Below are 26,587 nucleotides of genomic sequence, written 5' to 3'. Positions count from 1 at the left end.
ACTCTCTGCAAGTCAAAACTGATGTTAGGCTCTTTGATCCCTGTCAGCTGCTTCAATCCATAATTACCGACTCCATCCCTCCCCTAGCAACTGAATCAGACCATACACAAGATTGGTGAATTCTTTGGTCCCAAGATGAGCTTTCTCGATCTGCATCCAAGTTAAAATGCAAATCACAAATTTCCACCTGAGACGCCACTTCAGCCTTCCTCGACTGCTGTTAAAACTGTCAATCAAGCTTTTGTTCTGGACCTAACTATGCCAACACATTCCTGGCCAGCTTCCCATCTTCCATCCTTCATAATTTGACATTGTGTATGGAGTCTGAAGAGATAGGAGAGGTCTTGAACGAGTACTTTTCTTCAGTATTTACGAATGAGAGGGGCCACATTGTTGGAGAGGACAGTGTGAAACAGACTGGTAAGCTCGACGAGATACTTGTGAGGAAGGAAGATGTGTTGGGCATTTTGAAAAAATTGAGGATAGACAAGTCCCCCAGGCCTGATGGGATATATCCAAAAATTCTATAGTAAGCAAGAGATGAAATTGCAGAGCCGTTGGCAATGATCTTTTCTTCCTCACTGTCAACAGGGGTGGGTACCAGGGGATTGGAGAGTGGTGAATGTCGTGTCCCTGTTTAAAAAAGGGAATAGGGATAACCCTGAGAATTACAGGCCAGTTAGTCTTTCTTTGTTGGTCGGCAAAGTAATGGAAAGGATACTGAGGGATAGGGTTTCTGAGCATCTGGAAAGACACTGCTTGATTAGGGATAGTCAGCACGGATTTGTGAGGGGTAGATCTTGCCTCACGAGTCTTATTCGATTCTTTGAGGAGGTGACCAAACACGTGCATGAAGGTAAAGCAGTGGATGTTGGGTACATGGATTTTCGTAAGGCATTTAATACGTTTCCCCATGGTAGGCTTATGCAGAAGGTAAGGAGGCATAGGTTAGTGGGAAATTTGGCCAGTTGGATAGCGAACTGGCTAACCGATTGAAGTCAGAGTGGTGGTGGATGGCAAATATTCAGCCTGGAGTCCAGTTACCAGTGGCGTACCACTGGGATCAGTTCTGGATCTTCTGCTGTTTGTGTTTTTAATTAATGACTTGGATGAGGGAGTTAAAGAGTGGGTCAGTAAATTTGCAGACGGTACAAAGATTGGTGGAGTTGTGGATAGTGAGGAGGGCTGTTGTCAGCTGCAAAGAGACATAGATAGGATGCAGAGCTGGGCTGAGAAGTGGCAGATGGAGTTTAACCCTGAAAAGTGGTGTGAGGTTGTCCATTTTGGAAGGACAGATATGAATGCGGAATACAGGGTTAACGGTAGGGTTCTTGGCAATGTGGAGGAGCAGGGAGATCTTGGGGTCTATGTTCATAGGTCTTTGAAAGTTGCCACTCAAGTGGATAGAGCTGTGAAGAAGGCCTATGGTGTGCTAGCGTTCATTAGCAGAGGGATTGAATTTAAGAGTCGTGAGGTGATGATGCAGCTGTACAAAACCTTGGTAAGGCCACATTAGGATCGGCCGCACTTAGAATATTGCACACAATTCTGGCATCACACTACCTGAAGGATGTGGAGGCTTTGGAGATGGGTGCAGAGGTGGTTTATCCAGGATGTTGTCTGGTTTTGACGGTTCTAGCTATGCGGAGAGGCTGAATAGACTCGAACTGTTTTCGTTAGAGCGATGGAGGTTGAGGGGTGACCTGATAAGAGGTCTGCAAGATTGAGGGGCATACTACTAATTATCTTATTGTCACAGTAGGCTTACATTAACACTGCAATGAAGTTAGTGTGAAAATCCCCTAGTCGCCACACTGGCACCTATTCAGTAAACGGGGGGAATTTAATGTCCAATTCACCTAACAAGCAAGTCTTTTGGGACTTGTGGGAGGAAATCGGAGCACCTGGAGGAAATCCGCGCAGACATGGGGAGAACGGGCAGACTCCATACAGCCAGTGACCCAAGCGGGAATCTAACCTGGGACCCTTGCACTGTGACACAACAGTGCTAACCACTGTGCTACTGTGCCGTCATGGATAGTGGATGGGCAAATCACACTTTCCCAGGCTGGAGGGGTCAGTCACAGGCTGGAACGCATTGCCAGGGGAGGTTGTGGATACATTAACTACGTTCGAAAAGCATATCAACAGTACATGAATAGTATGGGTATAGAGGGATACAGCATTACGAAGTGCTGAGGGTTTTGGCCAAAAGTGGTAATCATGACTGGTACAGGCTTTGAGGGCCAAAGGGCCTGTTACTGTGCTGTATTGTTCTTTGTTCATCCAAAACTCTCGCTCCTATCAAACCCTATTCACCCCTACGTTTGCTGATCTATGATGACTTATTTAAGCAATAGTTTGATTTTTAAAATTCTCTTCCTTGTTTCCTAATCCCTTAAATGCCAGATCATCTTTAACAACATAACAATGCTAACACATTGCTATGCAACATGGTAGCATAGTGGTTAGCACAATTGCTTCACAGTGCCAGGATCCCAGGTTTGATTTACTGCTGGGTCACTGTCTGTACGGAGTCTGCACGTTCTCCCCGTGTGTGCGTGGGTTTCTTCCGGGTGCTCCGGTTTCCCCCCACAGTCCAAAGATGTGCAAGTTAGGTGGATTGGCCATGCTAAATTGCCCTTAGTATCCAAAAATTGGCCTTAGTATCCAAAAATTGCCCTTAGTGTTGGGTGGGGTTACTGGGTTATGGGGACAGGGTGGGGGTGTGGGCTTGGGTAGGGTGCTCTTTCCAAGAGCCGGTGCAGACTCGATGGGCCAAATAGCCTCCTTCTGCACTGTAAATTCTATGATTAAGTGGCCATTTCTCAGACCAACCTGGACATTATGCAAGTTGAGCTGTAAGCTGGGATGGACTGCTTTGTCACTTGAGTTGTAAAAAGAACTGAATATTGTGTAACAACCAGCAAACAACACCACTCCAGATATTTTAAGATGAAGAAAAAGTCATTGAGGGAGCATCCGTCAATGAGCAACAGCAACATCGTTTTACCCAGCATTTTTTTAATGTGTTAAAATGTTGCAACGTGCTTCATGGGAGCACTATAAGCCAAAATTGACATGCTGCCACATATTGGAGCAGGTAACCAAGGGCTTGGCCAAAGTTTTTCAAAGTCTTGAGGTAATCTACAGTCCTCCAAGCCTCCTCTCTGCATATTCCAAAGGACCATGGGAAATATGGTCAACCCAGGACTCAGACGCTCAAGAGTGTATGTATAGTGGCAACTCTGATAACTAGACGCTATCGAAACTCCCAGCTACTTTTCATTCTAATGGCCCATTTCCCCAGAACAAAAGACCTGTACTCGGGTAACAGATACAGAAACAGACTCATCGGCGCCACTCACTTTGCTCAGGGAGCCCAAAAAGACAAGGTCAATGGCCGCTCAGGACACGCCTCGCCATCAAGGCACCTGCCCCTTTATTGACCAATATTGAAGGCAGTAATCGAAGCCTGCTGAATTATTGTGTCCAAAGCTAAGGACCGCCTAAAAAAAGTGCGAAACCCCAGAAGGATAAAGAGAGATATTGCCATGTGTTCAGTCTCTCTTGGCCCTGTCGCTTGGGCTCTCTTGGCCCAGACCTACGCCAAAAACCAAGTGTAGCATCACGACTAGATAACAAATTCAAGACCAACGACAGCTACCAAGACAGCTGTGCCCCGCAGAAACGAAGTCACCCAACCCCTCAGTTTTGGTCTGATCCAACTTCCATTTATAGCCCCACAGGAAACGTAGGATAGGATGAACTCCTATATGCACATACGTGTATGAGGGTAGCAGCTTTGCTTCCTTTTCATCCATATAATGAAAAAGAGGTCAAGAAAGATTCACAGAGAACACCACAGAGAAACAAATGATTTTTTCATGTGAGTCCAGATTAATGGCCAATGGTGAATTCCTCTCTAATTCAGCAGGCTGAACTGATGCTGGATGATTCACTTTTCTAGTAGAGTTGACTTCTGCAATGAGAGGTATGCAAAGATGAATCAGTCTTGTAGGCATTGGTTCAGAAGTTCCAATAAAAACAGCATAGGTGGGAACAGGCTTCAAGCCTGGATAAAACCTGGTTTCTGTTCTGTTGCTAGGTTGATGGAAAGGGGCATCGTTGTGGCTGCACAGGGCAATGTTGCTGGTTCCACCAGCCATGGATTCATGTCACATGAAGCCCACCTCTCCACTTTGGCTTTAAAAAACGTGTGCATCCCTTTGACTGGGTCCCTGAGATTGTTAATGTTCCAGCCATTAAGACTTGAAAGGGGGCGTTGCAGGATTCTTTATGCACGAGCACGCAGATGAATTGGCTCAGTTGACCCAATTCCCCTTTTAACTCCTGCTATCGTTAACATGGTTAGGTATCAGTGTTTCATTGCTCAACGTTATTGGAGAATTTGTGTGACTCCTTGCTGAGGATTCTATTCCTTTTTGTAACTTATCACACTTTGTATTTGAAATGAAATAATCAAAATCCACAGTGGAGTAACTTGATGGCGAGACACAAGGTATTTTGCTCCCATTTCCTAGTTCCAGTCGTTTTGGATTTTCAGTATTTGCCGCTTTTTGATCCATTACGTTGTTGAAGGGTTTATGTGCTGGAAAGATTGTCTTCATTCTACAGATTTTCTGTTATTGTAGGTGACAGTCCTTGGCAGCCAACATTCAAATTCAGACCAGTCTGAAACAATACACCCTGCCAGTGATGGTGAGCTTGACAGAAGGCCTGACTCAACACAATCTGAAGAGCAAAGATATTACAGTGATACAGAAAGACAGCACCATAAATCAGTAAAAGTGTGCATTACCTTTTTAAGTATCTTATTAACCAGTCTGTTCCACATTGTTCCATATTTTAATTTATTGCAAGAAAATAATTCTCCCTGTTTAATTCCGCCCAGCCCCTTATGTCATTGTTTTCTCCAGTTATTCATATTTTTCTTAATTGCATGAACATTAAGCCCGTTCTGAAACATGGGATTGTATTGGTATTGTTGCTCGAAGCTTTATGACTTGCATGCATTAGGACAATTCAGAAGAATAACAAATTTAAAGGGAGAGTACTGTTTGATTGGCAAGTGGAATTTCGTAGAGGTGTTGCCATGGCGAATTCACCCATTAACTGATTAACAGACATTAATTGCTGAGCTTTATTTAAATTCAAACCAGGCAGGTTGACTCCGATTGGTCAGACCATTGCCCTGAGGATTGAACCAGAGAATGACGGTTGTCTATTTTGTTTAGTTGAAACCAGCACAATGTATGTACATGTTGATTTTGTTTGTAATACGTAGTTTCCGGCACACACAAGTGAGCCACACGGTGATCCAACTGATGATCTTAATTTGGTTGTTAATGTCATTCTCAGCAGGCAGCACAGTGGCGCAGTGGTTAGTACTGATGTCTCACGGCGCCGAGGTCCCAGGTTCGATCCCGGCTCTGGGTCACTGTCCGTGTGGAGTTTGTACGTTCTCCCCGTGTTTGCATGGGTTTCGCCTGCACAACCCAAAGATGTGCAGGGTAGGTGGATTGGCCACGCTAAATTGCCCCTTAATTGGAAAAAATTAATTGGAAACCCTAAATTTATTTTTTTTAAATGTAATTCTCAGCACACTCAGGATTGTTGAACAAATGTTATCAAATCGTAGAATCTCATCTAATGCTCGCTGTCTAGATTCAAATGACGCCAGGATATTAAAATCACAGATGTTTCTTTGTTGCCAACAGTGCAGGCTGACCAATAATTAAAGTATGCCCAACTTATTTTTGGAATCTTATTTCTAATTTTATTTTAATTGTAAAGCATTTTGTTTAATTTGGTCACTGAGATTTCTCAGTCTGTTAAATTCCATCAGTAAGCCCAAAATAATTGGCCAAAATAATATAAAGAATTTTTTTTTCACCCTTTCAGGTTACCAGTAAACTGAAAAATGCAACGGCCTTGGGGTCCAGCAAAAGTAGATTTCAGAGATTTTCAATCATTTGTAAGTGATGAAATTGGATGTATGTACCATTGCTGGATGTGCAAAATGGATCTGAATTGTGTTTTAGGTTTGGATGTGCTGTTCTTGAAAATTTGTTTCATAACAGAAATGTAAATCAGCCATCACATGCTCAATCGCTTTATTGGAGATTGATGACTATTGCATGTTTAATATATTTAAGAAAAAAGCTGTGCGTTATTTCAGTATACCATACTTTACTACATGCCTCCAGTGTTTAGTTGATACTTATAGAATTTTGATCAACTACAAACATAAATTAACTGTTCTAATTCAATAACAAGATCACATAAACCAAAAACCCCTATTTACCAAAACAGTAGGTAACTATAATCATTGGGTTTAGTCTTTGGAATAACTCTTTAAAATTGAAAATAGAGAGGCAGGGCACAATACTTCACTATCTGAGTCTACAGCAGCCAAATGTGAAAACAAAAGTATCTTTCTTATAAAATAGGCAACAGTTTTAGAGGATAAAGGATAGAGGATCTGGATCGGCGCAGGCTTGGAGGGCCGAAGGGCCTGTTCCTGTGTTGTAATTTTTCTTTGTTCTTTAAAAAAAACTTGAGCCACAAACCAGCTATTGTGTAGGGTGGGAATGCGCAAACCAGCTATTGTGTAGGGTGGGGATGCACAAACCAGCTATTGTGTAGGGTGGAGGATGCACAAACCAGCTATTGTGTAGGGTGGGGGATGCACAAACCAGCTATTGTGTGGGGTGGGGGATGCACAAACCAGCTATTGTGTAGGGTGGGAATGCACAAACCAGCTATTGTGTAGGGTGGGGGTGTACAAACCAGCTATTGTGTAGGGTGGGAATGCGCAAACCAGCTATTGTGTAGGGTGGAGGATGCACAAACCAGCTATTGTGTAGGGTGCAGGATGCACAAACCAGCTATTGTGTAGGGTGGGGGATGCACAAACCAGCTATTGTGTAGGGTGGGGATGCACAAACCAGCTATTGTGTAGGGTGGGGGATGCACAAACCAGCTATTGTGTAGGGTGGGGGTGTGTGGTGGGGTCTGTAAATGTCACCGCACTCGAGGCAAAAGTAAAAACTCTGAGCCGCAGCCCAGCTCCACCCACACAATAATATCACTGAAGCCATGTGATAAGGCAAATACCTTTCTTAAAGAGCCACTCCCATGACACATCTCATGAAAACAGCTGCCTGCCTGTATCCTGTTAGGCCTTCAAATATTGCGTCTCACCAGCAGGAAATCATCTCGATGTCAAACTCGATTGATAACAGTGTACAAGGTGGCCTCAGGTCGCCAGGGACTTGAGGAGTGCAGCAAAGGCTACCTGCCATAGTTTGCACCTTTCCTGATGCGCTGAAATCCATACTGCTGAACTGGTCTTCATGGGCCTTCCTCGGATCAGTACTTCATTGGAAAGTACAGGTACCTCCTCCTCCTCCTCCTCCTCCTCCTCCTCCTCCTCCTCCTCCTCCTCCTCCTCCCCCCCCACCCCCCACGCCATACACCAGTGTCTATTTGGACAGCACTCTGCTCCACTGTGTGTGGAAGGAGGGCAAAGCAAGAAGGGGGAGTGGGGAAAGGGCAGACACTTGGGGGCAATGTGGAAGGAGGGCAGTTCAAGGAGGGCGATGATTCACTATGGCAGGCAGAGGGTGAGGAGGTGGATAAAGAGGTTGAACAATGGAAGGGGGTGGAAAGCCAGACCCAAATATGGCTGTATGAAACGCAAACAAAAAGGGAGTACATATATTGCTGGAAGGGGATGAATGCAGACTGAAAATTATAGGGTGGGTGTGTGTTGGTGGGATCTGTAAATGGCACCGCACTTGTTATCCTCCAACAGTCCAGCCCTACCATTGTGTCCCAGGGTGTGTCCAGGTGGCTGGTAGAATGATCGTGTTTCCTTGGCAAAAGTCGTGCAGCAGGAACCTGAGCTCCTTCCCTTTCAGGAGTTGGAATTTCACTGAACGTTCCCCAGGATCACCAGTCTACCGTCCACACACAGGCCCTTTAATCTGTATCCTCTAGAACATAGAACATAGAACAGGCCCTTCGGCCCTCGATGTTGTGCCGAGCCATGATCACCCTACTCAAACCCACGTATCCACCCTATACCCGTAACCCAACACCCCCCCCCCCCCCCTCCTCCCTTAACCTTACTCTTTTTTAGGACACGACGGGCAATTTAGCATGGCCAATCCACCTAACCCGCACATCTTTGGACTGTGGGAGGAAACCGGAGCACCCGGAAGAAACCCACGCACACAGGGGGAGGACGTGCAGACTCCACACAGACAGTGACCCAGCCGGGAATCGAACCTGGGACCCTGGAGCTGTGAAGCATTTATGTTAACCACCATGCTACCGTGCTGCCCCTGTCCTCTGTCCCATCTCCATGTCCCAAATGTGGCGTCCATCTTTGCCAGTGTGAACCTATGGCTGTTATGGATGGGGGATGCTCTATAGACATACCACCAAACTTGAAGTGGAGCTTGAACTGGTTCTAGGTCTTTAGTGTGGCCACTATTGCAAGGCTCCTGGAGTGTGTGTGGGGGAGCCGGTTGTCAAGGACTGCATAAAGGCTAAAGAAAAAGCATACAAAGTGGCGAGGATTAGTGGGAAAACAGTGTGGTAAACGACGTTATTGTATTTACTGTATTATATTCACTGTGCTGTATTGTACGTGCCTGGGCTTGTCCAGACTGGCTCCGCCTGTGGCTCCTCCCCTCGGGGCTTCTGTATAAAAGTGGTAAGTCTCCACCTCCGGACCCAGTTCGGGTCCAGAGGCAGGAGGTTTGCTGTTTAGTGTATTAAAGCCTCAGTTACGTTTATCACTTGTCATCTATTGGAAATATCATGGTGTATCACAGAGGATTGGGAAGCCTTTAAAAGTGAGCAGAGGACAACTAAAAAAGCAATAAGGCGGGGGGGGGGGGGTGGGGGGGTGAGAAGATGAAGTATGAGTGCAAGCTAGCTAGTAATATTAAGGAAGATAGGAAGAGATTTTTTTTCAATACACAAAAGGTAAGAGGGAGACAAAAATAGACATTGGACCATGAGAAAATGTGGCTGGAGAAGTAATAATAGGAAACAAAGAAATGGCAGAGAAACTGAATAGTTACTTTGCATCAGTCTTCATGGTGAAAGGCACAAGTGGGATACCAGAGAGCCAGGGGGCAGAGGTGACTGCAGTGACCATTACTAAGGAGAAGGTTCTGGGGAAACTGAAAGGTCTGAAGGTGGATTAGTCACCTGGACCGGATGGACTACACCCCAGGATCCTAAACATGTTAGCTGAGGAAATTGTGGAGGCATTGGTGGTGATCTTTCAGGAATCACTGGAGGCAGGAATGGTCCCAGAGGACTGGAAGGTCGCTAATGTTTAAGAAGGGAGGGTGGCAGAAGGCGGGAAATTATAGCACGGTTAGCCTGACTTGGGTCATTGGTAAGATTTTAGAGTCCATTATTAAAGATGAGATCGCGAAGCACTTGGAAGTGCATGGTAAAATAGGACTGAGTCAGCATGGCTTTGTCAAAGGGAGGTTGTCCATGGTTAGAATTCTTTGAGGACTTGGGAGGGCAGGGGAGAGCTTTAGGTACCTGGGGGTGCAAGTGGCCAGGGACTGGGGGACTCTCCACAAGCATAACTTTACCAGACTGGTAGATCAGATGGAGGAGGAGTTCAGGAGGTGGGACATGCTGCCATTGTCGTTGGCGGGGAGGGTGCAGTCCGTCAAAATGACAGTGCTTCCGAGGTTCTTGTTCCTTTTTCAGTGCCTGCCCATATTTATCCCCAGGGCCTTCTTTAGGAGAGTGACTGGCAGTATTCTGAGCTTTGTGTGGGCACATGGGACTCCGAGAGTGAGGAGGGTGTTCCTGGAGCGAGGAAGGGATAGAGGCGGGCTGGCGCTGCCCAACCTTCTGGGGTACTATTGGGCAGCCAATGTGTCAATGGTGCGTAAATGGGTGATGGAGGGGGGAGGGGCGGCGTGGAAAAGAATGGAGATGGCGTCATGTAGAGGTACGAGCCTGGGTGCCATGGTAACGGCACCGTCGCCGCTCTCCCCCAAGAGGGTTACCACGAGCCCGGTGGTGGCGGCGACCCTAAGAATCTGGGGACAGTGGAGACGGCATCGGGGGGAAACAGGGGGCTCGTTGGAGGCTCCACTGGGTGGCAACCATCGGTTCATCCCGGGGAACACGGATGGGGGATTCAGGGGATGGCAAAGGGCGGGCATCAGCAAATTGAGGGATCTGTTTATTGGCGGGAGGTTTGGGGGCCTGGGGGAACTGGAAGATAAATTTGGCCTTCCCCAGGGGAACATGTTCAGATACCTGCAGGTAAAGGCGTTTGCTAGGCGACAGGTAGAGGGATTCCCTTTGCTGCCCCCGCAGGGGACGATGGAGAGAGTGCTTTCGGGGGTGTGGGTAGGAGAGGGGAAGGTGTCTGACATCTATAAGGTAATGCAGGAGGTGGAGGAGTAGTCAGTGGAGGAGCTGAAGGCTAAATGGGAGGAGGAACTCGGGGAGCAGATAGAGGACGGGACTTGGGCGGAGGCCTTGGAGAGAGTCAACTCTTCCTCCTCATGTGCGAGGCTTAGTCTCATCCAATTTAAGGTGCTGCACCGGGCCCACATGCCCGGGACTAGGATGAGTAGGTTCTTCGGGGGTGAGGACAGGTGCACCAGATGTTCGGGGAGTCCTGCGAACCACGCCCATATGTTCTGGGCATGCCCAGCACTGGAAGAATTCTGGAAGGGGGTGGCGGAGACCGTGTCGAGGGTGGTTGGATCCAGGGTCAAACCAGGGTGGGGACTCGCGATTTTTGGGGTTGGGGTGGAGCCGGGAGTGCAGGAGGCGAAAGAGGCCGGTGTCCTGGCCTTTGCGTCCCTAGTAGCCCGTCGAAGGATTCTGTTACAATGGAAGGATGCAAGGCCCCCAAGCGTGGAGACCTGGATCAGTGACATGGCGGGATTTATAAAATTGGAAAAGGTCAAATTTGCCCTGAGAGGATCAACACAAGGGTTCTATAAACGATGGCAGCCTTTTCTGGACTTCCTGGCTCAGAGATAGGTAACTGGGTCAATAGCAGCAGCAACCCGGGGGGGGGGGGTGCATTATTGTAGTGTTTATTCTGTAACTTTATAGTGTGTTAATTTGCGTTGTTGTTAAAATGCTGGGTTGTTCATGGGGATGGGGCGAATGTATATGATTGTTAATATTATTGTTATTTTCGGTATTTTACTAAGGTGCGTTATTGTTGTATAAAATCAATTTCTCAATAAAAATTATTTAAAAAAAAAAAAAGAATTCTTTGAGGAGGTAACAAGCAAGCTGGACAAAGGAGAACTAGTGGACGTGATTTATTTAGACTTTCAGAAGGCCTTTGACAAGATGCCGCATAGGAGACTGTTAAATAAGTTAAGAGCTCATGGTGTTCAGGGTAAGATCCTGGTATGGTTAGAGGATTGGCTGACTGGCAGAGGGCAGAGAGTGGGTATAAAGGGGTCTTTTTCAGGATGGCAGCCGGTGACTAGTTGTGTGCCTCGGGGGTCTGTGCTGGGATCACAACTTTTTACAATATACATTAATGATATGAAGAAGGTACTGGAGGCACTGTTGCTAAGTTTGCAGATGATACAAAGATCTTTAGGGGGACTGGTAGTATTGAGGAAGCAAGGGGGCTGCAGAAGGACGTGAACAAGCTAAGAAAGTGGGCAATGAAGAGGCAAATTACAATGCGGAAAAGTGTGAGGTTATGCACTTTGGAAGGAGAAATTTAGGAATGGACTATTTTCTAAATGGGGAAGTGCATCGGAAAGCAGAAGCACAAAGCAGAGTCCTTATTCACAATTCTGTTAAGGTTAATGTGCAGGTTCAGTCGGCAGTTAAGAAGGCAAACGTAATGTTAGCATTCATTTCAAGAGGGCTAGAATACAAGAGCAGGGATGTACTTCTGAGGCTGTACAAGGCTCTGGTCATCCCCATTTGGAGTATTGTGAGCAGTTTTGGGCCCCATATCTAAGGAAGGATGTGCTGGCCTTGCAAAGGGTCCAGAGGAGGTTCACCAGAACGATGCCTGGAATGAAGAACTTGTTGTATGAGGAATATTTGAGGACTCTGGGTCTGTACTTGTTGGAGTTTAGAAGGATGAGGGGGGGATCTCATTGAAACTTACAAGATACTGTGAAGCCTGGATAGAATGGACGTGGAGAGGATTTTTCCACTTGTAGGATAAACTAGAACGAGAGGACACCATCTCAGACTGAAGGGATGATCCTTTAAAACAGAGATGAGGAGGAATTTCTTTAGCCAGAGGGTGGTGAATCTGTGGAACTCTTTGCCGCAGAAGGCTGTGGATGTCTTTGAGACAGAGATAGGTAGTATATTGATTAATAAGGGGATCAGGGGTTATGGGGAGAAGGCAGGAGAATGGGGATGAGAAAATATCAGCCATGATTGAATGGCAGAGCAGACTTGATGGGCCAAGTGGCCTAATTCTGCTCCTATGTCTTATGCTCTTTATGAGGTGGTGATCAGGTCTGGAAGGATATCCCCTTGCAGGACTTCCTCCATTTGAGACCAGTGGTAGAATAGAATAGAAGATTTGGTAGGGCGAACATAGAACAGTACAGCACAGAACAGGCCCTTCGGCCCTCGATGTTGTGCCGAGCAATGATCACCCTACTCAAACCCACGTATCCACCCTATACCCGTAACCCAAGCACAGCCCCCCCCTTAACCTTTTTTTTAGGACACTACGGGCAATTTAGCATAGCCAATCCACCTAACCCGCACATCTTTGGACTGTGGGAGGAAACCGGAGCACCCGGAGGAAACCCACGCACACACAGGGAGGACGTGCAGACTCCGCACAGACAGTGACCCAGCCGGGAATCGAACTTGGGACCCTGGAGCTGTGAAGCATTTATGCTAACCACCATGCTACCGCGCTGCCCAGAAAAGAGTTCATAGATTTCATAGAATTTACAGTGCAGAAGGAGGCCATTCGGCCCATCGAGTCTGCACCGGCTATTGGAATGAGCACCCTACCCAAACCCATACCTCCACCCAGACCCCACACAGACAGTGACCCGGGATTCGAACCTGGGACCCTGGAGCTGTGAAGCATTTGTGCTAACCACTATGCTACCTCCCACATATCACCCTCACTGTAAGGCCCCACCCCCGACCCTGGTGAAGAAGGATTTGGGGATGACGGTTAGGAACAATCTTCAATACAAAGTGGAATCTAGGCAGCACCTGCATTTTGACCATCTGTACTCTTCCTGTTAGCAAAATATGGACTAAGTCCCATTTTTGCAGGTACCTCTTCACATCCTCCACCAGGCTGGTGAGGTTCCACTTGTGGAGCCTCGTCCAGGTATAGGCCACTTGGATCCCTAGGTATCTGAACTTGGTTTGGGTTACTTTAAACAGTAGTCCTTCCAGTTCCTCCACTCCCTTGGGTGACTGTGTGGAGTCTGCACGTTGTGGTGAGCTACCTGGCTGGCCATCTGCTTGTACCTGCAAAGGAAAAAAAGGAAGTTTTAATGGATGAGCTGAAGCTAATTCAGAGTTCATAGCACTCAGCGTGAATTGCAGGATTGGGTGAAGTGATGGAGTTGAGATCCATACTAGGTTATTGCAGGAGGCCAAGATCTGCATCTGCACAGGAGCGATCCTTGTTCTCTAAGACTAGCTCTGCAGCAGCCTTCTATCTCCGTGAGACCACTGATCTCTGCCATCCCTCCTCCCAGCCTGGGCTCACTCACACAGTTTTGTTTTGGCCAGTGAGCAATAAGACAGATGGGATGGTGGTGCTGTGAAAGTCTTCATGAGTCAGTGAGTGTTGATCACGTGTCTTCCTCTGACTGAAGGAGAAAGGTGAAAAGTCCAACTGCAGTAACTACAAATAGATTTTCCTGCTGTCAGTCACAGCAAGAGTCCTCCTTATTCGCCTTCTCCCTATGGCTGAAGAGCTCCTCCCAGAGTCGGTGTGAATTCTGTCCAGTAAGAGGCAAAATGGACATGATCTTCACCCTACAGCACCGACAAGAAAAATGCAGGGAACAGCGCCAATCCTGGTACATGGCCTTCTTTGACCTCACAAAAGTCTTCCACAAGGGGTTGTGGAGTGTCTTCACCGCTTCAGCTGCACCCAAAGGTTTGCCGCCATCCTCTGCCTGCTCCATGATGACATGCAAGCTGTGATTTTGGCCAACAAATGCACTACTGACCCAATTCGGGTAGGAACTCTGGCCAAGTAAGGTTGTGTCATTGCATCTTCCTTCCTGTGATTCTCCATCTCCCAGTCAGCAAACTTCCTGCTTGAGTGAAGCTAATCTGCAGAACAAATGGTAATCTGTTCATCTCTGCCATATGTAGGCCAAATCCAAGGCCGCCCTCTGACAAGGTTCAAGACCCACTACAGTGTGCTAGCGCAGCCATCAGTCGGTCACTTGAGGAAGTCCAGGACCTCAGATCCAGCTCATGGTCTACAGAGCAGTAGTAATACCCTGCCTCCTATATGACTGAGACATGAACTATGTACAGCAGGGACCCCGAGAAGTACAGTCAGCATTGCCTCCACAAGTTTCTGCCAAAATTTCTGCAGGATAGGCGCACCAATGTCCGTGTTCTCGCTCAGGTCAATATCCCCAGCATTGACTACAGTCGATCTGCTCCGCTAGGCAAGCCACGTTTTCCTAATGCCTGACACGAGACTCTTGAAGCAAACACTGTACTTCGAGCTTCAACACAGCAAGGGCAAGAGGCAACACTTGAAGGATGCCCTCATCGCTGCCTCAAATTGCAACATCCCCACCCACACCTGGGAATCCCTGGCACAAGACAGTCCGAAATGAAGAGGAGTTGAATACCTCCAGACTCATCACCAAGAGCAAGATTAAGTTGAGCATCAACATTGAAAAGAGCGCATGGTAACCTGGCACCCCACCCACTTCTCCAACCACCTATGGCAGAGACTGTAGGCCGCGTATTGTGCTCCTATCACCTGATAACTAATTTTTAGTGTGAAAGAAATTATCCTCGACTAAGATAAGGAGATCCTGGGGCGGCATGGTGGCACAGTGCTTAGCACTGCTGCCTCACAGCAACAGGGTTCGATTCCGACCTCAGGTGACTGTCAGTGTGGTGTTTGCACTTTCTCCCTGTGTCTGCATGGGTTTCCTCCAGGTGCTCGCGGAAACTGTGGGAGGAACCACAGTTCAAAGATGTGCAGGGTAGGTGGATTGACCAAGATAAATTGCCCCTTTTGTGTCCTAAGGTTAGGTGTGGTTAAGGCAGGGGGGTGCTCTTTCTGAAGTTTGGTGTAGACTCGATGGGCCAATTGGCCACCTGCACAGTAGGGTTTATATGATCCAGGTAGAGAATAGCCATTTGAGTACATGATGCCATGCTGGGGGATTGGCGAAGGAATAAAATCAATGCATCCACTTCCTGCACTAGATGGCACTATGGGCAGGTGATGGCCATAGTAGCCTCTCGGGTCAGAGAGGCAAGGTTGGTGTGCTTATTTCAGCTGTACCTGGGTTGGTGAAACAAGGGAATCAACAGGAAGGTGAAATTACTGGACTCCACTAATAATATAATTAAGAATGAATTTATTCCGACAGATATTAGCAAGGATGCATTGCCAGTGCAAAAAGAAAGTGTTCAGAACAATGAAGGTGCACAAAGTTTGGACCCTGAAGAAGTGCAGAGGTTTGATGACATTTCCATCAGGATCCCATCTTGTCTGTCAAGCACAAAGGTAGTTTCCTAAATGGTTGACTGTCCTCTGTTGCCTTCAACTAGACACAAGCTGGTGTCACTGTAGTTGGTCATTTTATTCAAAAGCTGTTGGGTCACTGTTCCAATTATACTATTGAAATGTGGCCAATGTTCTCCAGGTAAAGGAAATTAATTTTGGTCTTGGGTATTTTGTTGTCTTGTGTTCTATGCATATTCCCCATATTTTAGCATAATTTTGTTTTACCTTTTACATGTTGTCTGATGTCTGTCTGATGAAACATACTTCACATAAGATAGCTAATACAGTTTTTGCACATTACAAAGGTTTATCTGAAAAGGTTTCAGCTAGAGTTTTATGACTCTAGGAAAAAGGGATCTTGAACCTTTTTACAGAACTCTCTTGTATCAATCTGATTTTGTATGGCACATGGAGATTTTAGTTTCATAGGATTATAGAATGTTTATAGCTGAGAAGGCGATGACTTCCATAGTGTACATGCTGGTTCTGCATGAGCAAGTCAGCTAGTAAGACCATGCATGGTAGCATTGTGGATAGCACAATTGCTTCACGGCTCCAGGGTCCCAGGTTCGATTCCGGCTTGGGTCACTGTCTGTGCAGAGTCTGCACATCCTCCCCATGTGTGCGTGGGTTTCCTCCGGGTGCTCCGGTTTCCTCCCACAGTCCAAAGATGTGCAGGTTAGGTGGATTGGCCATGATAAATTCCCCTTAGTGTCCAAAATTGCCCTTAGTGTTGGGTGGGGTTACTGGGTTATGGGGATAGGGTGGAGGTGTTGACCTCGGGTTGGGTGCTCTTTCCAAGAGCCGGTACAGACTCGATGGGCCGAATGGCCTCCTGCACTGTAAATTCTATGAAACTCTATAAGACATGGGAGCAGAATTAGGCCATTCATCCCATCGAGTCTGCTCCGCCATTCAATCATGGCTGATATTTTTCTCATCCCCATTCTCCTGCCTTCTCCCCATAACCCCTGATCACCTTATTAATCAAGAACCTATCTATCTGTCTTAACACATTCAGTGATTTGGCCTCCACAACCTTCAGCGGCAAAGAGTTCCACAGATTCACCACCATCTGGCTAAAGAAATTCCTCCTCATCTCTGTTTTAAAGGATCGTCCCTTTAATCTGAGATGGTGTCCTCTGCTTCTAGTTTTTCCGACAAGTGGAAACATCCTTTCTGTACCCACTTTATCCAGGCCCCGCAGTATCCTGTAAGTTTCAATAAGATCCGTCCTCATCCTTCTGACCTCCAACAATTTACAGACCCAAAGTCCTCAACCATTCCTCATCCAACTAGCTCTTCATTCCAGGGATCATTCTTGTGAACTTCCTCTGGGCCCTTTCCAAAGCCAGAACATCCTTCCTTGGATATGGGGCCCAAAACTTCTCTCAATACTCAGATGGGGTCTGACCATAGCCTGAAACAGCCTCCACCATTCTCCCTATCTACGCTATCCAGTCCCCTCATCGTTTTGAGCACGTCCATCAAACTCCTCGTAATCTTCTCCAAGGAGAACGACCTCAGTTTTTCCAGTCTATTCATGTAACTGAAATCCCTTTTCCATGGAACCATCCCATTATTCCTGAAAGTGTGGTGCTCAGGACTACAGTCTCTGTTTGTCGATGTACCATTTGTCAATGTTCTCTGTCAATTATTATTTTTTTGTCTACTATGTACATACTGTTTATGTTCCCTTGGCTGAATAAAAATACTTTTTCCACTGTACTTCGCTGCATGTGACAGTAGCTCAAATCGCTATTCCAGTTGAGGTTTAACATGTATGTTATGAATGCACATCATAACCTTATGCCTCTATTTAAGAGGGCGATGATCCCATTTGCTTTTCTAACCGTTTCCTCAAATTCATGTGCACGCAGGTCCCTGTACACCTGCACTACTTTAGAATGAGCTTTTGTACAAACACAACCATTCACCATGATCCCCATCACTGGGCCAACCTTCTATCCATTTGCTGCTATTCCTTTTATTCCATGGGCTTCAATTTTGATGGCAATCCTATTATGTGGTGCATCACCAAATTAATTTTGAAAAACATTACTCCTGCATCTAGGAGTGCACTAAGGCAGACCTTTGCCTGTTTCCATAGCAGTTATTCCTTAAGCAGGTCACTAGTCCAGGAGCCTGTAACTTGAGGGCCACCAATCTACATAAAGTGTGGCTGACCAGGAGAGTCTCCTCTTACCACCAGCTGTTGGAGGGCACTCAACAGGTTTGGCCATCAAGTCCTGGGTGGGACTTAAACCTGGAGCTTCTGGCTCAGGCAGGGGTGCTACCACAAGACCTCCTAAATACATATCTAAGACAGTGCTACTTTTGTACAAGTCCATACTCTCACCCCATACCAATAATGAAATGAAAAAAATGAAATAAATCGCTTATTGTCACGAGTATGCTTCAATGAAGTTACTGTGAAAAGCCCCTAGTCGCCACATTCTGGTGCCTGTTCAGGGAGGCTGGTACGGGAATCGAACCGTGCTGCTGGCCTGCTTTCAAAGCCAGCGATTTAGCCCTGTGCTAAATGATGGAACCATCAATTCACTAGACACGTGCTTTAAGATATGAACAGTGGTTTTAATCTACTTACAACAGAGCCAGCCTGTTCCGCGTTGAACTCTCGATGAACTGAACGACTGGCTCTGAGCATTGGTATTTATACAGCAGTCCAGGGGGAGGAGTCGTGGGCGGAGCCAAGGGTGGAGCCCTGTACAAACTCCTAAGCATTCCCAGCGCTACTCCCCCTAGTGGTCGGGCAACGCAACTGCGCTTACAAATGCATGGTCTCATGTATATACAATACAGTGTGAATTACGGAGTTACATTCACCACACTAAACAACCCCTATAATTGTGCAATACGGTAACCGTTTACATCTATGTAGGAATACAAATCACTGGGAATTTTTAAATTTAATTCTCTCATCCTTTTATTGAATTTTGCAGTATTCAAGTGTATTGTGAGAAGTTATCTCACCTAACTGGCAAATTACATGAATGCAATAATCCCATCCATCGTTTTGTCAAATGCATTCTTTGCAATGTTTCCACTTGATTTATAGTATGCACTTTGGGATGTCTTGAATTCTTAAAGATACCACTTTAGAGAAACGAAGGCTGGGATCCTTTGGCCCTTTCTGTTTGTAGGACCTTCCCATCCTGCTGAAGGTATCCCTCACAGCAGCTTCCCTGGTGGCATGGCAGCAAGCAATCCAAATGGCCATTGACTTCAGCAGTACTAGGAGATTCTGCTGAGGGTCAGTGGTGAAGCTGCCTCCACTGCCGGGTGACCCACCACCTGGGGGCCAGAAAATCCCAGCCAAAACCTTCTGACAACTTCTTTACTGAATCTGGGTAACTTCACTTTTTTTTGGGAAGTTTGGCTGAAATACTTTGCCCTTTTCTGAGCTTAGAAATGTGTTTTAACTGACTTAAAATAAGTTTGAAAATCTTTTAACAGAAAATCCATCCCCCTGAGATGACAGAACCGAAGCAAAATGTAAATGCAGAGGACACAGGTTGGCATCTTTAAGCTTGTGTTTTGCCTGCCTACTGTAAAAGACAAGTTGGTTTATTTTTATATTCTGCTCATATTTGTTAAATAGGGATGGAGTCTTCAAAAAACCGACACAACGTGACTGTTAAGTCTGAAAGAATTCAAAGTGAAGCCGTGTAAGTATCATAACAGCAAAGAGGAAACCATAACATAGTGCAACAATTAGGGCAGCATGGCAGCACACGTGGCTTCACAGCTCCAGGGTCCCAGGTTCGATTCCCCGCTGGGTCACTGTCTGTGTGGAGTCTGCACACTCTCCCCGTGTGTGCGTGGGTTTCCTCCGGGTGCTACGGTTTCCTCCCACAGTCCAAAGACGTGCCGGTTAGGTGGATTGGCCCTGATAAATTGGCCTTGGTGACCAAGGAAGTTGGGAGGGGTTATTGGGTTACGGGAATAGGGTGGAAGTGAGGGCTTAAGTGGGTCGGTGCAGACTCAATGGGCCGAATAGCCTCCTGCACTGTATGTTCATGTTCAAACATAAATCAGAAAGAAAAAAAGATAGTAATATGACCTTCAACAACTACAATACTGCCCAGAATAATAATTCCCCCCACCTCAATGAACAGTTAACAGTGACCAACTCGTAGGTCCAAAATGAACAACCGCCATCTCTGATTGAACCCATCAGTCGACCCTTTTATCAGAAAGTTGACCTTCTCGAGGTACAACAATTCCTTTTAGATCATTCAACCATGCAATGGCACTGGGTGGCTTCGCCTGTCTCCAGCTCAGCAGTATTCGTTGCTGTGCCAACAGCAATGAGAATGCCAGAGCATTCGCCCCTGCCCTCGATCTGGTTGATCTGACACTCCCAAGTATAGTGACCCTCCAAATGGGCAGGGTTCTGAAGATTGGTGGAGTTGTAGATAGTGTTGAGGGTTGTTGCAGGTTACAACAGGACATTGACAGGATGCACAGCTGGGCTGAGAAGTGGCAGATGGAGTTCAACCTTGATAAATGTGAAGTGATTCATTTTGGAAGGTCAAATTTGAATGCTCAATACAGGGTTAAAGGCAGAATTCGTGGAAGTGTGGAGGAACAGAGGGATCTTGGGGTCCACATACATAGATCCCTCAAAGTTGCCACCCAGGTTGATAGGGTTGTTGAGAAGGTGTATGGTGTATTGGCTTTCATTAACAGGGGGATCTTTATAAAACTCTAGTTAGACCACACTTGGAATATCGTGTCCAGTTCTGATCGCCTCATTATAGGAAGGATGTGGATGTGGATGCTTTGGAAAGGGTACAGAGGAAATTTACCAGAATGCTGCCTGGCCTGGAGGGCATGTCTCATAAAGAAAAGTTGAGGGAGCTAGGGCTTTTCTCACTGGAGCGAAGAAGGCAGAGAGGGGACTTGATAGATGTGTACAAGGTGATGAGAGGCATGGATAGAGTGGATAGCCAGAGACTTTTCACCAGGGCGGAAATGGCTGTCATGAGGGGACATAATTTTAAGGTGATTGGAGGGAGGTATAGGGGAGATGTCAGAGGTAGGTTCTTTACACAGAGTGGTGGGTGTGTGGAATACACTGCCAGCGGGTGGTGGAGTCCAGAGTCATTAGGGACATTTAAGCAACTCTTAGACAGGCACATGGACAGCAGTAAATTGAAGGGGTGTAGGTTAGGTTGATCTTAGATTAGGATAAATGGTCGGCTCAACATCATGGGCCGAAGGGCCTGTTCTGTGCTGCACTGTTCGATGTTCGAAGTCGGGCTTTAGGACTGTCGATATGGTGCAGAAAAAGGATCGCCAATAGCCCACCAATTTGGGGCTGGACCAGAACATGTGTATATAATGAGCACTTATCCTCAATCACCTCTAATCTAGTCATAGGGAATTCAATCGTAAGGGGAGTACACAGGCGTTTCTGTGGTTGAAAACGAGACTCCCGAATGGTATGTTGCCTCCCGGATGCACGGGTCAGGGATGTCTCAGATCGGCTGCAGGACATACTGAAGGGGGAGGGGGGAGGGTGAACAGCCAGTTGTCGTGGTGCATATAGGCACCAACGATATAGGTAAAAAATGGGATGAGGTCCTACAATCAGAATTTAGGGAGTTAGGAGATAAGTTTAAAAAGTAGGACCTCAAAGGTAGTAATCTCAGGATTGCTACCAGTGCCACGAGACAGTCAGAGTAGAAATTCAAGAATAGTCAGAATGAATACATGGCTTGAGAGATGGTGCAGGCGGGAGGGGTTCAGATTTTTGGGACATTGCAACTTGTTCTGGGGGCGGTGGGACCATTACAAATCGGATGGTCTACACCTGGGCAGGACTGGAACCAATGTCCTAGGGGGTGCTTTTGCTAACACTGTTGGGGAGGTTTTAAACTAATGTGGCAGGGGATGGGAACCAGATTAGGAAGTTAGAGGTCAGTAAAGAGGCAGCAACTAAAGCCAGTAAGGTACTAGATAATAAACTCAATGTGACTCAGGGGAAGAGTAGACAGGGAAGAGATGATGAACGCAAAGGAGCAGGTGGTCTGAGGAGCATTTGTTTTAATGCGAGAAGTGTAGCAGGTAAGGCAGGTGAACTTGGGGCTTGGAGAGCTAAATTGGGGAAAGGCCGAGTATAACAAAATTCGGCAGGAGCTAGGGAATGTGGACTGGGAGCAGCTGTTTAAGGGTAAATCCACATTGGGAATATGATGTTATTGGTATTACTGAGATTTGGTTGAGGGAAGGGCAGGACTGGCAACTGAATATCCCAGGGTATAGATGCTTCAGAAGGGATAGAGAGGGAGGTAGAAGGGGTGGAGGAGTTGCATTACTAGTCAGAGACGATATCACAGCTGTGATTAAGGAGGGCACTATGGAACATCCAGGAGAGTTTTTTAGAGCAGTATGTAAATAGTCCAACTCGGGAAGGGGCCATACTGGACCTGGTATTGGGGAATGACAGCTGTGATTAAGGAGGGCACGATGGAGGATTTGAGCACTGAGGCAATATGGGTAGAGCTAAGAAATAGGAAGGGTGCAGTAACATTGTTGGGACTTTACTACAGGCCTCCCAAAAGCGAGCATGAAGTAGAGGTACAAATATGCAGACAGATTATAGAAAAATGTAGGAGCAATAGGGTGGTTGTGATGGGAGATTTTAACTTCCCCAACATTGAATGGGACTTGTGTAGTGTTGGAGGCGTAGATGGAGCAGAGTTTGTAAGGAGCATCCAGGAGAGTTTTTTAGAGCAGTATGTAAATAGTCCAACTCGGGAAGGGGCCATACTGGACCTGGTATTGGGGAATGATCCCAGCCAGGTGGTTGAAGTTTCAGTCGGTGATTACTTTGGGAATAGCGATCACAATTCCGTAAGTTTTAGAATACTCATGGGCAAAGACGAGAGTGGTCCTAAAGGAAGAGTGCTAAATTGGGAAAGGCAGAGTATAACAAAATTCGGCAGGAGCAAGGGAATGTGGACTGGGAGCAGCTGTTTAAGGGTAAATCCACATTTGAAATGTGGGAGTCTTTTAAGGAAAGGTTGATTAGAGTGCAGGACAGACATGTCCCTGTGAAAATGAGAGATAGAAATGGCAAGATTAGGGAACCATGGATAATGGGTGGAATTGTGAGACTAGCTAAGATGAAAAAGGAAGCATACATAAGATCAAGGCAACTCAAAACTGATGAAGCTTTGGAGGAATATCGGGAAAGTAGGAAGAATCTCAAACGTGCAATGAAGAGGGCTAAAAGGGGTCATGAAATATCTTCGGCTAACAGGGTTAAGGAAAATCCCAAAGCCTTTTATTCGTATGTAAGGAGCAAGAGGGTAACTAGAGAAAGGATTGGCCCACTCAAAGACAAAAGAGGAAATTTATGCGTGGAGTCAGAGGAAATGGGTGAGATTCTTAATGAGTACTTTGCATCGGTATTCACCAAGCAGAGGGACATGACGGATGTTGAGGCTAGGGATGGATGTTTAAATACTCTAGGTCATGTCGTCATACGGAAGGGGGAAGTTTTGGGTATTCTAAAAGACATTAAGGTGGAAAAGTCCCCAGGACCGGATGGGATCTATCCCAGGTTGCTGAGGGAAGCGAGGGTCGAAATAGCTGGGGCCTTAACAGATATTTTTGCAGCATCCTTGAGCACGGGTGAGGTCCCGGAGGACTGGAGAATTGCTAATGTTGTCCCTTTGTTTAAGAAGGGTAGCGGGGATAATCCAGGGAATTATAGACCTGTGAGCTTGACGTCAGTGGTAGGCAAACTGTTGGAGAAGATACTGAGGGATAGAATCTATTCACATTTGGAAGAAAATAGACTTATCAGTGATGGGCAGCATGGGAAGGTCATGTCTTACAAACCTAATAGAATTCTTTGAGGAAGTGACAAAGTTAATTGATGAGTGAGGGGCTGTAGATGTCATATACATGGACTTCAGTAAGGCGTTTGATAAATTTTCCCATGGCAGGTTGATGGAAAAAGTGAAGTCTTATGGGGTTCAGGGTGTACTAGCTAGATGGATAAAGAACTGGCTGGGCAACAGGAGACAGAGAGTAGTGGTGGAAGGGAGTGTCGCAAAATGGAGAAGGGTCACTAGTGGTGTTCCACAGGGATCCGTGCTCGGATCATTGTTGTTTGTGATATATATAAATGACCTGGAGGAAGGTATAGGTGGTCTGATTAGCAAGTTTTCAGATGATACTAAGATTGGTGGAGTTGCAGATAGAGAGGAGGACAGTCAGAGAATAGAGCAAAATATAGATAGATTGGAGAGTTGGGTAGAGAAATGGCAGATGGAGTTCAATCCATGCAAATGTGAGGTGATGCATTTTGGAAGATCTAATTTTAGAGCGGATTATATGGTCAATAGAAGAGTCCTGGGGAAAATTGATGTACAGAGAGACCTGGGAGTTCAGGTCCATTGTACCCTGAAGGTGGCAACGCAGGTTGATAGTGGTCAAGAAGGCTTGCCTTCATCGGACGGGGTATTGAGTACAAGAGTCGGCAGGTCATATTACAGTTGTATAGGACTTTGGTTAGGCCACATTTGGAATACTGCGTGCAGTTCTGGTCGCCACATTACCAGAAGGATGTGGATGCTTTGGAGAGGGTGCAGAGGAGTTTCACCAGGATGTTGCCTGGTATGGAGGGTGCTATCTATGAAGAAAGGTCGAGTAGATTAGGATTGTTTTCGTTGGAAAGACTGAGGTTGAGGGGGGACCTGATTGAGGTCTACAAAATTGAGAGGTATGGACAGGGTAGATAGCAACACGCTTTTTCCAAGATTGGGGGTGTCAATTACAAGGGTCACTATTTCAAAGTGAGAGGTGGAAAGTTTAAGGGAGATGTGCGTGGAAAGTTTTTTACACAGAGGGTGGTGGGTGCCTGGAACGCTTTGCCAGCGGAGGTGGTTGAGGCGGGTACGATAGCATCATTTAAGATGCATCTAGACAGATATATGAACGGGCGGGAACAGAGGAAAGTAGACCTTGGAAAATAGGGGACAGGTTTAGATAAAGGATCTGGATCGGTGCAGGCTGGGAGGGCCGAAGGGCCTGTTCCCGTGCTGTAATTTTCTTTGTTCTTTGTACTCATCCTGGCCTTGCTGAGGTGTGTCCCAAATACAACCTTGAGTTGTAACAAGCTTGGTCTCGCACAGGATGATGTATCATTTACCATATGGAGGGACTCGCTCTATACCTCCTCCACTGAAATGAGCTCTTCTCCTATAATCTGCCTATAAATCCCAGACATGCTACCCTCCCCCAACCCCGCACACGAGCGGATCCTTTCCAGCAAGGTGGATGGCGGTGCCCCCAGAAAAGTCAAGCAATTGCCTGACAGCAACTCTCACCTGAAAATACTTTAAGATAGAAACACACAAAATGGAAGCAGGAAGCGGCTATTCAGCCCTTCAAGCCTGTTCCACCATTCATTATGATCATGGCTGATCATCAAGTTCAATAATTTGATCCCGCCTTCCCCCCCCCCCCCCCCCCCCCGCCCCTATCCCTTGATCCCTTTCAGCCTCGGTTCAGGTCTCTCTGCCGGCAGAAGAATTATGTTAAAACTCAGTTTTCTGCCCCACACACACCCCATCTGATAGAACATAGAACAGTACAGCACAGAACAGGCCCTTCGGCCCTCGATGTTGTGCCGAGCAATGATCACCCTACTCAAACCCACGTATCCACCCTATACCCGTAACCCAACAACCCCCCCCTAACCTTACTTTTTTAGGACACTGCGGGCAATTTAGCATGGCCAATCCACCTAACCCGCACATCTTTGGACTGTGGGAGGAAACCGGAGCACCCGGAGGAAACCCACGCACACACGGGGAGGACGTGCAGACTGCGCACACAGTGACCCAGCCGGGAACTGAACCTGGGACCCTGGAGCTGTGAAGCATTTATGCTAACCACCATGCTACCGTGCTGCCCTTTTAGCCAACAGTTTTGCACCTGCGTTGAGCAGAACTGGGCAGTATGATCTACACTCTGTGGGGCCCTTGTCCTTCTAAAGAAGAAGGGAGATAGGTGGTCCTCTCAACGTCTCTGGATGGGAACACCACTCCAATAGGTCATTAAACATCCTCAGAACCAATGGGGCCAGCTGGTCCTTGCAATTCATGTAAAATTCTACCGGGAACCCATCAGGTCCCGGCCTCTTCACTGGCTGCTTCTTTCCCAAAGCCATGCGGGCATCCTCCAGATCCAGCAGTGCATCTTATGCTACCTGCAAACCATCCGCCACCTGAGGAAACTCTGGGTCTTCCAAAAACTTGGCAATCTCCTGCTCATCGTACGGCAGCTCCGAACTGTAAAGTTCCTCGTAAAAGGAGTGAAATTCTCATTAATTTTCTCTGGGTAGAGACCAACGCACACCCTGTATCTGCATCATCTCCCTGGCAGCTCCTGCCGCCTTAGCTGATGAGTAAACAGACGGCTGACCTTCTCCCCATACTCTTAGACATCCCTCTTGTTTTCACGCAGCTGTCGCACCACCCGACCTATGGATAGTAGGTCAAGCTGCATTTGCAGCTTCTTCCTAGACCCTAAAACCTCTGGCATTAGGTCACTTGCATATTTCCAGTCACAAGCAGGGGGCTGCACTGGGTGATAATGATCTGTTTGAAATTGAGATGTTATGTTTATGATCCATGTAGATCAACGTTTTTGTAAATTTCTGAATTTATCACCATAAATATCATACTCTCCTCCAGCCAGATGTGTCCTGTGTGCTGCATTGGTGTCAGACTAATCACTGTCTGGTCAGAGATGCCCAGGGTATCAATATTT

The 26,587-nt window shown here is 46.7% G+C and overlaps 1 protein-coding gene across 1 annotated transcript in view; it reads left to right on the top strand.

Annotated features, from left to right (window-relative positions):
* sycp2l (synaptonemal complex protein 2-like) overlaps positions 1–26,587 on the top strand; it is a 210,125-nt gene that overhangs the window by 86,101 nt on the left and 97,437 nt on the right. The window contains exons 17-21 of the mRNA XM_038796429.1: positions 4,656–4,811; positions 5,926–5,998; positions 15,636–15,772; positions 19,250–19,307; positions 19,395–19,461. Of these exons, the coding sequence (XP_038652357.1) occupies positions 4,656–4,811; positions 5,926–5,998; positions 15,636–15,772; positions 19,250–19,307; positions 19,395–19,461 (491 nt within the window). The remainder of the gene's footprint in view (positions 1–4,655; positions 4,812–5,925; positions 5,999–15,635; positions 15,773–19,249; positions 19,308–19,394; positions 19,462–26,587) is intronic.

This window comes from Scyliorhinus canicula, chromosome 5 (assembly GCF_902713615.1).
Source record: "Scyliorhinus canicula chromosome 5, sScyCan1.1, whole genome shotgun sequence".
Taxonomy (NCBI): Eukaryota; Metazoa; Chordata; class Chondrichthyes; order Carcharhiniformes; family Scyliorhinidae; genus Scyliorhinus; species Scyliorhinus canicula.
The sequence above is the reverse complement of the archived record's forward strand: the minus strand, read 5'-3'. Positions and strand labels throughout refer to the sequence as shown.